Source organism: Pelobates fuscus, chromosome 6 (genome assembly GCF_036172605.1).
Source record: "Pelobates fuscus isolate aPelFus1 chromosome 6, aPelFus1.pri, whole genome shotgun sequence".
NCBI classification, from domain to species: domain Eukaryota; kingdom Metazoa; phylum Chordata; class Amphibia; order Anura; family Pelobatidae; genus Pelobates; species Pelobates fuscus.
The window spans coordinates 28,055,082-28,073,154 of NC_086322.1; the positions used below are offsets into that span (position 1 = coordinate 28,055,082).

Below are 18,073 nucleotides of genomic sequence, written 5' to 3' on the forward strand. Positions count from 1 at the left end.
ATTGCAGTTTATGAAAAACTGCAATAATTACACTTGCAGGGTTAAGAGTAGTGGGAGTTGGCACCCAGACCACTTCAATGAGCAGAAGTGGTCTGGGTGCCTGCAGTGTCCCTTTAACTTCTTCAGATGTTCAACCAACTCTTGTCCCTCATTGAAAGATCAATGACATTTTTTTAAATCAAATTTATAATGGCAATGTTTATCACAATATTTCTTGCAATCCCTTGCATAAATACATAGAACTTGGTAACTCTTCCCATACATGGTTAACACACTTCAATACATTCACATATAACTTAATAGACATTATTCACAAACTTAATGTGCATATTGATAAATTCTTTATAATCCCCCTACTGTCTGATACAATGCAGATTTGGAGGTAAGCTAGGAAGTAATTAAAGGGACACTATAGTCACCGAACAACTTCAGCTTAATGAGGTTGTTCAGGTGAGAACTACAGGGAGTGCAGAATTATTAGGCAAATGAGTATTTTGACCACATCATCCTCTTTATGCATGGAGTCAAGCTCAACTCCCAGTCCTATTGCCAGTTTCTGGAAGACACCTTCTTCAAGCAGTGGTACAGGAAGAAGTCTGCATCCTTCAAGAAAAACATGATTTTCATGCAGGACAATGCTCCATCACACGCGTCCAAGTACTCCACAGCGTGGCTGGCAAGAAAGGGTATAAAAGAAGAAAATCTAATGACATGGCCTCCTTGTTCACCTGATCTGAACCCCATTGAGAACCTGTGGTCCATCATCAAATGTGAGATTTACAAGGAGGGAAAACAGTACACCTCTCTGAACAGTGTCTGGGAGGCTGTGGTTGCTGCTGCACGCAATGTTGATGGTGAACAGATCAAAACACTGACAGAATCCATGGATGGCAGGCTTTTGAGTGTCCTTGCAAAGAAAGGTGGCTATATTGGTCACTGATTTGTTTTTGTTATGTTTTTGAATGTCAGAAATTTATATTTGTGAATGCTGAGATGTTATGTTGGTTTCACTGGTAAAAATAAATAATTGAAATGGGTATATATTTGTTTTTTGTTAAGTTGCCTAATAATTATGCACAGTAATAGTCACCTGAAAACACCGATATCCCCCTAAAATAGCTATAACTAAAAACAAACTAAAAACTACTTCCAAAAATATTCAGCTTTGATATTAATGAGTTTTTTGGGTTCATTGAGAACATGGTTGTTGTTCAATAATAAAATTAATCCTTAAAAATACAACTTGCCTAATAATTCTGCACTCCCTGTATAGCTCCCTGCAGCCTTTCTCATGTAAACACTGTATTTTCTGAGAAAATATAGTGTTTACATTGAAAGCTAGGGGGCGGTCCGCCCTGGGTGCCATTCACTAGGGGGTGCCCTGGGCACACTTTCACAGGGGTGGAATTTTACGCTCATTTCACATCCAGCAGCAGCAGTTCCGCTGTTCTCGCAATCCATGAGAGCTTTGCCGCGGGTTGCCATAGCAACTCTCTCGCGGATCACGAGAACAGTGGACTTGCTGCTGCTAGAAGTGGATCAAAGGTGGATAGTCCTGTGCCACTCTTCACGGGCCAACTATGCTGTGCCACCGGACCACCAGGGAACAGTGTTCCCCCTCACTGGACACGGGTAAAAGTCAGGGACAGGGGAGGGGGGGCAGGCAGGTAAGAGTCAGGAAGGAAGCTGTACCTAAACAATACACACTGCTCACCTTCCCAGCACTTATCCCACACAACACACAGACATACACTGCATACACTATACACACGCATAAACTATGTACACACTACATAGAATAAATGCAGAAATACACCAACATACACTGCATCCACTACACACACACAGCCACTCATACAAGTGTGTCTGAGTATGTGTTAGTGTGTGTATGTGTATCTGTTTGTGTGTCTGTGTGTCTGTATATGTGTGTTTGTATCTATATATGTGTTTGTGTCTGTGTCTGTGTCTATCTGTATGTGTGTCAGTGTTTGTCTGTATCTGTGTTTCTGTGTGTCTGTGTGTGTGTATATGTGAGTGTATATATGTGCATACATCTCAGCATTTCACCTACACTACACACAAATACAACCCTGGATCCAAAGGTCAACACTACATAAAAACACACCACCATATTCAAAAACCAAACTACAGAAAAATGCACACCTACATTCAAATGCCAATACATGCAAACACACCCGTACATTCACTCACACATACTCCATACAAAAATATGCTTACATTCAAAAACACAAACACTGCTCAGTGCTAAATACATTTAAAAATTAGTGGGTGTTTTTTACATTAAAGTTGGGAGGCGGATGGGGGTGTGCCAAATATAGGATCCTCACTGGGTGTCAAATGCTCCAGATGCGCCACTGCCTAGCTGAAGACGGTCACAGAAACTACAAACAGGTAGTGATAGCCTTAGCATGTCTCCCTCGCTGTCCTCTCATTCTAATACAGGTTGTTTTGTAGTCCAGATCAGTCAGAACTGTCAATGTCTCACCTATGTGCATACATTTCATAAGCAAGTCTTTTTCAAAAGTGAGAGTGTGTGGGTAAAGAGGCAGGCTTATGGTGCAGCATTCTGCAAAATATTTTTATTATGCAAAATATATAAAGACTTGAGCATGCAAAAACGACAGCATATTAATATGGATAAACCATATCAAATGCATTAACCCTTTAAAGGGAAACTCCAGTGCCAGGAAAACGATCCGTTTTCCTGGCACTGGAGGGTCCCTCTCCCTCCCACCCCCCAATCCCAGGTTACTGAAGGGGTAAAAACCCCTTCAGTGACTCACCTGAGGCAGCGGCGATGTCCCTCGTCGCTGTCTCCGCCTCCGCGACGCTCCTCCTCTTCATTGCATTGCCCGGTGGGCGAGACTGATCTCGCCCACCGGCCGAGGGGACCTAATGCGCATGCGCGGCAATGCCACGCATGCGCATTACGTCTCCCCATAGGAAAGCATTGAAAAATAATTTCAATGCTTTCCTATGGGGTTTTGAGCGATGCTGGAGGTCCTCACACAGCGTGAGGACGTCCAGCGACGCTCTAGCACAGGTTTCCTGTGCTAGAACCCAGGAAGTGACCTCTAGTGGCTGTCTAATAGACAGCCACTAGAGGTGGAGTTAACCCTGCAATGTAATTATTGCAGTTTATAAAAAACTGCAATAATTACACTTGCAGGGTTAAGAGTAGTGGGAGTTGGCACCCAGACCACTCCAATGAGCAGAAGTGGTCTGGGTGCCTAGAGTGTCCCTTTAAGACCGGCTCTAAACGCCGCCGGGCGTAATTGTACACCCTCCGGTCTTTTCTTACTCACCCGGTCGCTGGCGATCCCACGCTGGCGATCACGGTTGGGGGGACTATGTATATATATATATATATATATATATATATATATATATACACATACGTATATATATATATATATATATATATATATATATATATATATATATATATATATATATACATATATTAATTCTACACATATATTTATGTAATATTTTTACATAATTAGGTATCTTAATTAATTACAATTAGCGGGACCTGCCTGACAACCCATGCCGAAAGTATAGGGAATTTAATTTGCTAGCACTATATTTAACCCTATAACTTTCCAAGACACCATAAAACCTGTACATGGGGGGTACTGTTTTACTCAGGAGACTTTGCTGAACACAAATATTAGTGTTTCAAAACAGTAAAATGTATTACAAAGATATCGCCGGTAAAAGTGAAGTTTTTTGCATTTTTCACGCACAAACAGCAATTACACGGATGATATTATTGCTGTGATACTTTTTACTGTTTTGAAACACAGATATTTGTGTCCAGCGAAGTCTCCCGAGTACAACAGTACCCCTCATGTACAGGTTTTATGGTGTTTTCAAAAGTTACAGCGTCAAATATAAGGCTTGTGTTTCATTTGTTTCAGATTAAAATTCGCCCTATGGTAGCCCAAGAATGAAAATTACCCCTATGATGGAATACCATTTGCAATAGTAGACAACTCAAACACTGGCCAAAATTTTTTGCATTTTTTAAAAACGTTTTTTGCATTTTGTGCACACACAAACAAATACTAACGCTAACTTTGGCCAGTGTTTGTGACCAGATGGCTACTAAAAAAGACTGGACATACCCCATTTGCAGTACCTTGGGTTGTCTACTATTGCAAATGGTATGCCATTATAGGTGTAAATTTATTTCCTGGGCTACTATACAGTCTCAAAGGCAACGTAACCAATCTGGCGAATTTCAATTTGAAATGTAACACGCTATATTTGACCCTGTAACTTCCCAAAACACCATAAAATCTGTAAATAGGGGGTACTGTTTTACACATGCGACTTTGCTGAATACAAATATGTGTATTTTATTGCAGTAAAAACAAACAGTATTATGACATTGACAGTTAAAATGTCATGTAGAACTTAAAAAATAACAACATTTCTTATTTTCTCCCATTTTTTTCATATTAAGTTATGTTTCATAGCTAAATATTTGATATTAAATGAAAGCTCTGTTTCCACTGAATAAAATGATATATAATAAGGGGGGGGGGGGTTGCATTTAATATTAAAGAGGTGAATTACGGTTCGACAGACTTATAGCGCAAATGCCAGGTTTTGTTTACGTTTTGTTCTGTTCACAACGTGTACATTTGGCTCAGTCCTTAAGGGGTTAACATTGTATTGGTGCATAGTGTGTTCAATTCTTCCAAGATGATTGTCTCTTGTACCCTCTAAACACATGGTAAAATGTGACATTACCAACATCTACTATTTTCTTTCTCATAGCCCCAAATATTTTTGGCTACACAGGCAAAGATGCATTTTGCCGACCCCGTGTCCCCATCCAAAATTGCATCTTTATTTGTGTGTCCCTTAAACACCCTCTTTAATTTCTTACCCCCTTAGTGTTTCTTATCCTCTTTTTTTTTACACTCCCCTTTAGTATATATTATCCTCCCATTTTTCCCATTTTGTCTCTTACTCCTCCCCTTTGTGTGTCTTACTCCCTTCCAGCCCCGTTGTATGTCTCTTTATACCACAGTCCATTTGTGTGTCTCTTTCTCCCCTTTCCAAACACTCTATAAGTCTCCTTCCCCCAGACTCCATGTGTCTTATGCCCCAGCCCCCTCTTGTCTTTTTGCCCCAGCCCCCTCTTGTCTTTTTGCCCCAGCCCCCTCTTGTGTCTCATTGCACCAGCTCCTTCCCAGACCCTCTGTGTCTCATTGCCCCAGCCCCCTTGTAACGGATCACCTGGCACCCCGACTGGGTACCTCCGTTAATGGATGCTCCTAGTGCTTCCTGAGGACTCCAAGCACTCTGGCAGACACCACAATCACCGAACCGATGCAGCATATGAATCTTCTCAAGCATAGGAATGCTGTAGACCGTTGAATAGGAACCATACGAATAGGCTTACACTCCTAGCAGTCAACTGGAACAGCATGCAATAAATCCTTCCCCCAATAATGAGACGACACTTCACTTTGAGGGTAAAACAGGAACTCTGGACTGGCTCATCCAGCCTGGCTTTTATTACACTTGTACACTTACAGGCCACACCCAGGGGGAGGCATACAATAACCAATCACATACATGGTTCCACCCACACATCCCCTCAGATAACAGTAAACCCAATTATACGGCCCACATTTTTAGCCAGGTTCTGGATGTACCCCAAAAACAGGGTGTACACCTTTAAAGCCCTTATTCAGGGGGACAACATATCCAAAAATCAGTTCATTCGGATAAACGGTTCGGGAGATATGGGGTTCCAAAGATTTGACCGACCGCATGGGTAAAGTATCCGAAAACAGTTCCATGCATTTTGGCCCTGCGGTCAGTCACAGACAAGGGAATGAAAACAGACGAATTGCCTGTGTTATAGAGCCTGGAGAGGGTTTGAATGAATTCCCTTGTTTGTGGGGTTCTTTCTACCGAACGGCGGATCATTCGGTAGTTTCTATACGAATTTCTGGAAGTATGGAGGTCTCAGCGGTGTTTGCCTAGTCGAGTGTCCGATTTTAGTTCCAGACACTCGACGGCAAAACACCGCTGTTCGGTAGTTTAAGATGGCCGCCGCCACGTGTTCGTTTCCCGAATGGCGGCCACCCAGAGGACAAAGAATACATTACACTGATTGCCAATTACCCGTTTGCAACATTGTTGCAAACGGTAATTGGAGGCATACTTATTCCTGGGTGGTCTGGTTGTTCGGTAGTTTCACTCAGTATAATGAATGGAGTGATTCTACCGAACAATCAGATGAATGCTGCATACATATAACCCAGGTTAACTGAACACATTATAGCATATGTAATATTAAAGGCAGTATATTGTAATATGCTCCACAGTCTTAAAGGGACAGTAGTCCCAAAAGTCCCAATATGTCCACTGATGCTTTTAAAAGGGCCAGCAGCAGCAATATAAAGTACAATATGCCCCAAATAACCCAGGGGCCATAGTCAGCAGGTAGGAGGCTAGCAAACAGGCTTCTCCAGGGCCCAGTGGCGAGGTTGGTTTCGCCACACCCCTCATGTGTCTTGTTCCCCCAGCCCCCTCATGGGTCCCATTTTCTCCTCTCCCGATCAGTGTCCGGTTAGCTCCCTCCTGTGTAGCATGACTGAGCCACGTACCAGGGTAGAGGAGTTTGTTTTCCTCCCCTCGGTCTGGCAGGACAGGAGCGCAGTGCTGCATGCTCTCCTCTTGCCAGTCACCCAGCTCTGCATCCCTTGGGCTGGTGCACCCTAAGGTGGCCCTCTGTGCCGTCTTATGGTAGTGCCAACCCTGGGTGTATGTGTGTGTGTATATAAATATATATTTTTTAATGGACTAACATATTTGAAAGACAAACTTTAAAGAGTTTACCTCTCTTTCTCATGTCTAAACGCAATACACATTGTTTAGAGGATTGCATTGTAGCTGCTCCCTGGGCCACTGCATTGTGAGCTCTCTGACTGTAGTTATGGCATAATTTGCAAACTAAATTAATTTGCAATAAACACATTTAACTTGCAATTATGATAATCATTTATACACAATTGCAGGGTATGGTTACATTGCCTGGAAGTCATGTATACATACGTGCTGGTGTGAAGGGGTTATTAAAAACAAAGATTAACATTTTATTTTGGATTTTTTTTTGTTTATTTAAAATAATTTACCAAGTCATCTTTTACATATATTATTATTATTCTATATGTTCTTTATACGTGTTTCCCCATGTGTTGTATATGTATGTATAATATATAATAATAAGGTGTTTTTAGTGGAGTTTTTTTTAAACACCTTTAGGTAATCCCTAAATCCTGGACTGTTGAGGAGAGAGTTGAGGAGCACTAGTATATTGGACGACTCAGTAAAAAAGCCACTATCACTTCTCACCTCTTGTTTCTCTAAATATTTGCATGTCATTTACTTGTTATCAAATATCCCCTAATTGTAAAGCACTGCTACACAGTAGCACAGGCAAATCTTACCAGTTGTTGGTGCAACTATACTAACAGAGTAATTCACTAAAGTGAAAAATGTCAGGAATTCATAGGAAACTGGAAAAAAATCTTCATTTAGTTTTAAGTCGTGATTCGTACAAATTTTAGCGCGATGGTCTTGTTGTCTAAACTCTGTTACTTTGAATCGCCATATGACTGAATCATGAAACACATGAAAATGACAATGAAACTGTTTTGTAATTCAGAGTCTGCCCATGGCATCCCAAAAATAGATGATTAACCCCTTAACGACCGCGGATGGTTCAGGACAGTCATCAGCATTTTAGCGTTGCCGACCGCTGACTGTCCTGAACCGCCATAATGGTATTATGTACTTACCTGATCGCCGTCGTTCCCCCGGCAGCAATTGGCGGTGCTCCCGTTGTGGGGAGACTGCCTGCAGCCCAGGCAGTCTCCCCTTAGTGAATTAGGACACTGGGGGCCATGTGATCGCTCAACAGAGCGGTCACATGGCCACAATAGGTGTCCTAGTGACTGCCTGCAGGGGGACTGTCTGTGCTGACAGGCAGTTTCCCTGCAAGTGTAAAATAAAAAATAAAAATAAAAAGTTAATAAAAAAATAGAATTATATATGTACATATATAATGTCATAATAAGTGTATATAAATATATTAATATAAAAATACACGTATAATTAAATTACACACGTGTATATATCTAATATATATATATATATAAACTATATATATATTGTGTGTGTGTGTGTATATATATATATATATATATATATATATTATAAAATACAAATAATAAGTACATTCAATTAAATATAATAATAATTATTTTTTTAATTATATCTATATGAAATTTTATTCTAACTGTATTTTGATATTAATATATATATATATATATATATATATATATATATTTATATCAAAATACACTTAGAATGAAATTATATATATATATATATATATATATATATATATATATATATATATGTATATATAAATAAACATAATACGAAATATACATATGTCCATATACAAAATTACATAAATAATTATATAAATATACACATAGACTTCAAATATATAAATATACATAAATATTTAAATATTTTTGCATAATTAAGTATTTTTATTTATTGCAATTTGAGGGACCTGCCTGACAACCCAGGCCAAAAGTCCAGATAATTTAATTTGCTAGCACTGTATTTTACCCTGTAACTTTCTATGACACCCTAAAACCTGTACATGGGGGGTACTGTTTTACTCGGGAGTTGTCGTTAAACACAAATATTAGTGATTCAAAACAGTAAAACATAACACAGCGATGATATTGTCAATGAAAGTGACTTTTATTGCATTTTTCACACACAAACCACACTTTTACTGATGATATAATTGTTGTGATACATTTTACTGTTTTGAAACACTAATATTTGTGTTCAGCGAAGTCTCCCCATGTACAGAAAGACATCGCTGGTTAGACATGGAGCAAGTCCACACGCCAGAGTTGTAGTGGTTGGGAGATACCCTGGGGCTTAACCCCTATACATACAAAAAGAAAAGTGGACTAATGGGTGGCAGATATAAACGATCTGCCTCCCAAAGAGACCTGGTATCCTTATAGAGAAAGCTCCTCTGCAGTAGATAAATATCTAAGTGGGGTGCAGAGAGCAAAAAAAAAACTCTTTAATAATCCCTCGTAGGGGAGAAACTAAAACAAACATGAAAAAAAGGAATACATATAACATAGGATCAAAAAATTGAATGGTATATTGACTGGTCTACCTAGAGAGAATTTAGTGGTGTAGTCAGAAAGATTGAATTGTCAATATACATGTAGCAAAGTTGCTAAATATTGTTGCAAATGATAGAGGATACATTAAATGTAGAAAACTAGGAGCCCTGGATGCAAAATATATGAAGTCTATAAGTAGAAAGTTAAATGCATCGAAAACCAGTAAAGCAACCTAGATCTGCAACATTGCTAAATAGATAAACGGTCTAAATGACCACTAATGCCGATGTGAGAAAAAGTTACCTATAAGACTATAGGAGATTTGGGGGAAGGAGTCCCTAACATCGTACTAATAGTAAACTAGTATCCAGTCCTATCAACAGGTAATAAAGACAATCTACAAGCCCAAATGATCCTAAGTTAAAATCATCCGCTTAGAAATGCTCAACGCGCGTTTCGGCGAAGCAAGTCGCCTTTTTCAAGAGCAGTTTGCGGAGTGCTGGCGCCTCTTTTTAAATGTGCCTGGAACTCCGCCCTTAGACATGACGTCAGTAATCCTCTTCAGATCATTGGTCGTTCACGGGGTGGGCGGGGCGATCGCAAGGCTCAGAGAAAGTTTGGAGAAACCGGTTAACCCTCACTATGAACAGGTTTTATAGCGTTTTTGAAAGTTACAAGGTCAAATATAACAGTCAAATATTTTTACATTGAAAATTGGCAGGTTGGTTACAATGTAATAGTGTTACAATGTCACTATTGATACATTTTAAAAATATATATTTTGAAACAGCAATTTCCTATTTGTACTTATAGCCCTATAACTTGCAAAAAAAAAGCAAATAAAGCACGTAAACACTGGGTGTTTTTAAACTCAGGACAACATTTTTAATATATTTAGCAGTTTTTTTCATGAGCTTTCATAGGTAACTAAAAGATTGTTCAAGCAAAAGTAAAAAAACATGTTTTTTTTTTAATTTTTCACCATATTTTATTATTTTTTTTAAAGTAAATTATATGACATGATACAAATAATGGTACGTAAAGAAAGCCCTTTTTGTCCTGAAAAAAACAATATATAACTTTCATGGGAACAGTAAATGACAGAGAGGAAAATTACAGCTAAACACAAACACCACAAAAGTGTTAAAAGAGCCCTGGTCGTTAAAGTACAACATCGCAAAAACATGCTGGTCCTTAACCCCTTCAGGACCGCTGACGGTTCAGGACCGTCAGCGGTAAAACGTGCGTTTGGACCGCTGACGGTCCTGAACCGTCATAACGGTTTTGGGCTACTTACCTGATCGCCGTCGGTCCCACGGCGGCGATCAGCTCTCCTCCCGGTCCAGGGGGACTGCCTGTCTGCCCGGGCAGTCCCCCCTCGGCAGATCAGGACCCCACGGCCATGTGATCACTCGATCACATGACCGCAATAGGGGTCTTTGTATCTGCCTGCAGGGGGACTGTCTGTGCTGACAGGCAGTCTCCCTGCATCTGTAAAATCATAAAATAAAGTTAAAAAAAAAAACAATCAGTGTAAAAAAAATTATAATATGTGTATATATATATGATATATATACATGTATTATATCTATATATACCTATATATAATATATGTATATGTATCATATATATAATGTCACACTAAGTGTATTTTTATATTTATATATACGTATATTAATATAAAAATACACTTATATTTAAATTACACACGAATATATACAATATATATAATAACTATATATATGGTATATATATATTATTATAAAATACAAATAATATGTTAATAAAAATAAATAACAAAAAATAAAAATAATTTTTAATAATTAAAAAAAAATTATATATATATATTCAATTTTATTCTAACAGTATTTTGATATTGATATATATATATTTATATCAAAATACACTTAGAATGTAATGATATATATATCTATGTATAAATAAATAAATAAAAATAATACGAAATATACATATGTCCACATACAAAATTACATTAATAATTTCATAAATATACACGTAGACGTCAAATATATAAATATGTATATATATTAAAATTCTACGTGCATATTTATGTAATATTTTTACCTAATTAAGTAATTTTAATGATTGCAATTTGAGGGACCTGCCTGCCAACCCAGGCCAAAAGTCCAGATAATTTAATTTGCTAGCACTGTGCTTAACCCTGTAACTTTCTATGACACCCTAATTCCTGTACATGGGGGTACTGTTTTACTCGGGAGACTTCGCTGAACACAAATATTAGTGTTTCAAAACAGTAAAACATATCACAGCGATGATATTGTCAGTGAAAGTGAAGTTTTTTGCATTTTTCACACACAAACAGCTCTTTCACTGAGGATATTATTGCTGTGATATATTTTACTGTTCTGATACACTAATATTTGTGTTCAGCGAAGTCTCCTGAGTATAACAGTACCCCACATGTAGAGGTTTTATAGTGTTTGTGAAAGTTACAGGGTCAAATATAAGGCTTGATTTTACTTTTTTTTTTTTATTGAAATTTGTCAGATTGGTTAGGTTGCCTTTGACAGCGTATGGTAGCCAAGGAATGAGAATTAGCCCCATGATGGCATACCATTTACAAAAGAAGACAACCCAAGGTATTGCAAATGGGGTATGTTCAGCCTTTTTTAGTAGCCACTTAGTCACAAACACCGGCCAAAGTTAGCGTTTTTTGCATTTTTAACACACAAACAAATATAAATGCTAACTTTGGCCAGTGTTTGTGACTAGGTGGCTACTAAAAAAGACTGGACATACCCCATTTTAAATACCCTGGGTTGTCTACTTTAAAAAATATGTACATGTTAGGTGTGTTTCGGGGATTTATGACAGATAACGGTGTAACAATGTCACTATTGATACATTTAAAATATATATATATTGAAACAGCAATTTCCTACTTGTATTTATAGGCCTATAACTTGCAAAAAAAAGCAATAAAGCATGTAAACACTGGGTGTTTTTAAACTCGGGACAAAATGTTGAATCTATTTAGCAGTTTTTTTCATTAGCTTTTGTAGATAAGTAAAAGATTTTTCAAGTAAAAGTCCAAAAACATGTTTTTTTTTTTATTTTTCACCATATTTCATTATTTTTTTTAAATACAATATATGACATAATATAAATACTGGTATGTAAAGAAAGCCCTTCTTGTCGTGAAAAAAACAATATATAACTTGTATGGGAACCGTAAATGAGAGAGCGGAAAATTACAGCTAAACACAAACACCACAAAAGTGTTAAAACTGCTCTGGTCCTTAACGTACAAACATCGCAAAAACAGGCCGGTCCTGAAGGGGTTAAGGGGTTAATGGTTAGTAGACATGCACTAAATCAAATAACTAAAGAAAAATATAAGTGATCAGCCAAACAGAACAATTACAATTCGGAACCAAATGCACAAAAGTAACAGAATATTTGAAAACCGAATGTCAACCAAATGTGAACCAAATTTAAATGCTAAAAATAAATGAGAAATGCAATATATAAATTCATATACATATTATGAATCTAATTTTGCTTCGTCCAAATTGTTTGCATGGAAGAAATTTGGTCTGAACTGAAAAGCCGCATGGACTAAGCACATTTTTTTTCCCAGATGAAATGATTCAGTTGAATCTAATGTTTCTACCATAAGCAAGTCGACTGTGAATTTGCTTTGATTTTCTGACAGTTCTCCAATTCTCACTTTAGTGAAATACCTTGAAAATCCTTGCACCCAGAACTCTAATACTATTAGAATTTTAACAGTAAATAAAGAGTGAATAATTTAGGGGATATTTGACAACAAGTAAATGACATGCAAACATTTACAGAAGCAAGAGATGAGGAAGGCCCTGCTCAAATAAATCATTAAATGTATCTATGTGCAGTGCACTCACCTGAGCATGCATACATTATAGGTGCTGCTGGGGCCAATTCATACAGAGCGAGCATTAGGTTGTTAGAGTACGTCCTGCCAAAAATGGGGTACATTGATGTTGTGGCAGGCTTATGCAATGTATGATCATTTTTTGATCATCGTTTTTTTTTTTTTTTATGTAAATACCTATTGGAATAAATCATAACATTTTCATTTTTCAAACCCTGAGAGTGCATCTCTTTATTTTGTTTATATATCCTTTCAATGTGTGATTGCACCCAGGCAGAAAATGTATTGTAATCTGGAAAGGGTGAGTCCCAAGATACCCATTTTTGTGTGTGTGTGTGTGTGTGTGTGTGTACTAGACAATATATATATATATATTCACATACACACATTTAGGGATTTAGATATTTAAACAATACAACAAATAAGACAAAATGTTGCTATATATATATGTATATATGTATATATGTATATATATCAAAGTTCAAATATAAATCTGCAGTTTTACCATTTATTACATTGCTTCAAAAGAATAAATTACAAACACTAGGTTGGCAGGAAAGCAATATGTGGTATTAACAACCAATGATTTCCCTTACTACTAGTAATCTAATAAAGTATTTTATCATACACTGTATATTTTACATTTATTAACCTACTGCGATTATTTGTTTATTATTTACATTTTAAATACCGGATTGCGATTTGTCCCTTTTAGGTTTATTTTATATTAAAGTTATGCTTTCATAGCCGTGGATTCTGTTTTTTTTAGCTTAATAATCTCTGCATTAAACTAATACCAGTGTGAGGTTTATTTTCTAAACAGTGGGCTGAATGCTGATATACAAGTTTAGAGTAATACAGATTGATTTGAAACTGTTCTCAAATGTAAGTATTTTGTTTTGACTATTCTGTTCTCACATTGCTGCAATGCATAATTTAGTAAGTACATGCATATAAACAATATTTTGTCTAGTACTTTTTGTTTTTTGTAGCTGACTTACCCCATACATAGAATCATAGGATGCTCTTTAAACGTATAATCGACCGCATATGCCCCCACAGTTATCACTCCTCCAATGATAATGTCTCCATCTTTAAAATATTCATAGTCTTCATACGATTGCACTAGCTGTAGGCTGCATGGTGATGATGAGGTCTTGATTGTAGGAGTAATATAAAGGATGATCAGACACAGTAACACTCTACATGAGTTAGCAGAAGCTGCGGATCTAAGAGCTGTTCTTGCAAACAGTAAACAATAACCTATTAAAATACATAATATCAGATTCAGAGACATAACTCAGTGAAACACACAGGGTCTATGTTTCATTACAGAGAACAGACATTATTTCTCCTTATTTTATATCGTTTCCTAGTGATATGTCTCAGGGAATAGAGAAATTAATAACATGCTTTTACATCCAGTGATACATTCTGTTCTATTTTTGCTCTGTATCACTAAAGGTCAATAATTAGCTTAACTTAAAACTAGTAATCAAGATCAACTCTCTACTGTCAACTGAATACCCCTGTGGATTATAATTTATGACATATTAATCCCTTAAGGACAGAGGCAATAGTACAAGCTCTGGCCCAAACAAAACCTAGAATATATTATTAATATATATTATTTTGTTCATGAAAATAGGGCTTTAATTTCACATCAAATATTTATTCATGAAACACAATGTAATATGAATGAATAAAATCTTTTAAAAAAGTGTGAGGATTTAAGAAATGTTATTTTCCAAGTTCTGCATGGCAATTTAACCCCTTAAGGGCACAGCTTCAGAAGCCTGTCTTACCCTTGAGGACACAAGCCATTTTTGCGTTATTTGCTGTTTGTGTTCAAACGCAATTTGTATCTCTGTCATTTATTGCACCAATACATATTATATACCGTTTTTTTTTAGAGGGCAAACAGGGCTTTAATTTGATGTCACATATACATAGATACATTATCATTGTTTATCAAAAAAAAATATATTTTTCACAGTTTTGGCAATAATAGCATGTGCATAATATGTCCAGCTTTAAAAAGTAATTCAAAATAAATTCATTTATGTGTCTTGATTTATTCAGTACATAATATGTATAGGATTTCAGCTTATTTTGAAAGCTACAGGTTACAAAATACAAGGACTAAAATAAAATTTCAATGTTCAACAATTTTAGAAGTTGGTATGTTTGTCTTTTAGGTTTAGTAGCTCTCACAGAAAACAAAATTGCCACACAAAAGTATATACCGTATATACTCGAGTATAAGCCGACCCGAATATAAGCCGAGGCCCCTAATTTTACCCCAAAAAACTGGGAAAACTTATTGACTCGAGTATAAGACTAGTGTGGGAAATGCAGCAGCTACTGGTAAATCTCTAAATAAAATTAGATCCTAAAAAAATTACATTAATTGAATATTTATTTGCAGTGTGTGTATGAATGCAGTGTGTGTGTGTATGAATGCAGTGTGTGTGTGTATGAATGCAGTGTGTGTGTGTATGAGTGCAGTGTGTGTATATATGAGTGCAGTGTGTGTGTGTATGAATGCAGTGTGTGTGTGTATGAGTGCAGTGTGTGTGTGTATGAATGCGGTGTGTATATGAGTGAAGTGTGTGTGTAAGAGTGCAGTGTGTATGAGTGCAGTGTGTGTGTGTGTGTGTGTATGAATGCAGTGTGTATGAGTGCAGTGTGTATTAGTGCAGTGTGTATGAGTGCAGTGTGTGTGTATGAGTGCAGTGTGCGTGTATGAGTGCAGTGTGTGTGTATGAGTGCAGTGTGCTTGTGTGTATTAGTGCAGTGTGTATGAATGCACTGTTTGAGTGTGTGATGCAGAGCCTTGGTGGGGGTGGGCATTTTTATTATTTTTTTTATTATTTTAATACTAATTGGTTTTTTTGTTATATTATTTTTTTTAAAATTATTATTATTATTTTTATTATTTTTTAATATTTTGTTCATTATTATTATTATTATTATTAATACTTTTATTAAATTTGTATTATTATTATTATTAATATCTCTATTATTATTTTCGTCCCCCCTCCCTGCTTGCTAGCTGGCCAGGGAGGGGGGCTCCTTCCCTGGTGGTCTAGTGGCATTGGCAGTTCAGTGGGGGGGAGAGGGGGCTGTCAGAGCTGTACTTACCTTTCCTGCAGCTCCTGTCAGCTCTCTCCTCCTCCGCGCCGTCCGTGCAGCTCCCTCTGTCAGATCACACTGTAAGTCTCGCGAGAGCCGCGGCTCTCGCGAGATTTACACTGGGAGCTGACCGAGGTGCTGAACGGACGGCGCAGAGGAGGAGAGAGCTGACAGGAGCTGCAGGAAAGGTAAGTACAGCTCTGACAGCCCCCTCTCCCCCAGTCTGTATTATGGCAATGCAAATTGCCATAATACAGACTATTGACTCGAGTATAAGCCGAGTTCCGGTTTTTCAGCACAAAAAATGTGCTGAAAAACTCGGCTTATACTCGAGTATATACGGTATTTAAATAAAGTAGACATCACAGGCTATTTACCTAAGGTTGGTTTGACACTTTTTACATAGCCGTTTCATTGCCAATCTCTGCTAAATATTGGAGTAAAATTGTGTTTTTTCTTTATTTTGACATATACACAAATAATAAGGTTTTTGTAATGCTTTTGTATTCGAGGCAGACCGGGAGCACCTGATCGCGCTGTGAGAGCGAGCACATGTGCTGCAGGGACTTCTGATCCGCCTCCCTGCTCTCCCGCGTTCTGTGTGAAGTGCAGGGAGACGGATCACTGCTGACCTTCTCCCTGTGTAAAAATATAAAAATAAAGTTAGTTTAAAATCCCACCCCTCTTTACCCATTTTTTTTTTTTTAATTCTTTATTTTTGGTGTGCAGGTGATTACATCTGAATTACATACGCCACAACAGCGTGCATTTATATTGAAACGTATATGGATAAAACAGTGGCATAGAGAAATTGCACAGAATTTTTTTTTTTTGACGAACATAGTGATACGTTAGGCATTAATGAATGAACTACGATAAACATATTGCTAAATAACTTGTCTGCTTCAGCGTACCTTAGAGGTACCGACAGGTAATTCCGTTACTTGGTCGAAAGGTATCTTCGCTGATATATCTGGACAACTATATTTGGGTAACTTAGGGTGTCCCCAGTGTAGACTAACTTATCGTGTACTTAAACCGTTATTTTTCAAGAGAGGCTTAGATAAAAATAATAAACAGACATGCTAAACTTTTTAAAACATTTTAACCTCGTTATATCGCTTGTTTTAGTATGGGCGTAAAGTAAGCTAGCGTGTCAAAATACATTCTAGTATAACTCCTGCCCTATTCTAGGCGTTAAATCTGGTATAATACAGAGCTTGGGTTATATTTGTTAGAGTGTTGTTACAGTTAATTCTCCGTTTACGTTGAGGCCGTTCATAGTGAAAGGCATGCTTAAAAGAAAGGAAAGAAAAGAGAAAAACAGGGAAGGTCGGTCTCGGGTATCATAAATGCTGCAGCTTTTTTGACTCTATATGGTGCAGGCTATACTGAGAGGCTAAACATTCAAACATTTAAACATTGAGAATATAAAAAGCAAGGGTAGATTTAGAGAGGGTTATGTGTCCGCAAATCAGTCTCATTCAGCCCATGCCCGTTCGGGGTAGGCAGACCTCAAGGGCACGCAGGCAGAGTGGGTGTAGGCATCGCCGTGGGATCAGTCTGTGTGGACAGGCGGGTTCACCAGCGCCTATGTGCTCAGTTTCGGTTCCATCGGTGGACGGTGGGGTGACCCTCTGTACGTTGGTCCGGCCGACAGTTGTGGCTGTATGGGGCCGCTGTGGGCCGCATTGAGTTCTGGATCTTGGGTTCGGTGTGGTGAGTATATGTGGGACTTGTATGGTATTCCTGTCCTTGCTTGTATGGGAACGGGTGCTTGTACCTGCCCGTCTAGTAGTCGCGTCCCGCCTTTCTGGTGAATTGT

General features: G+C 37.6%; 1 protein-coding gene across 1 annotated transcript in view; it reads right to left on the reverse strand.

Moving 5' to 3' along the window:
- LOC134566029 (uncharacterized) overlaps window positions 1–14,410 on the reverse strand; it is a 116,940-nt gene extending 102,530 nt beyond the window's left edge. The window contains exon 1 of the mRNA XM_063425743.1: window positions 14,115–14,410. Within this exon, the coding sequence (XP_063281813.1) occupies window positions 14,115–14,410 (296 nt within the window). The remainder of the gene's footprint in view (window positions 1–14,114) is intronic.
- Window positions 14,411–18,073: the final 3,663 nt, after the last annotated feature.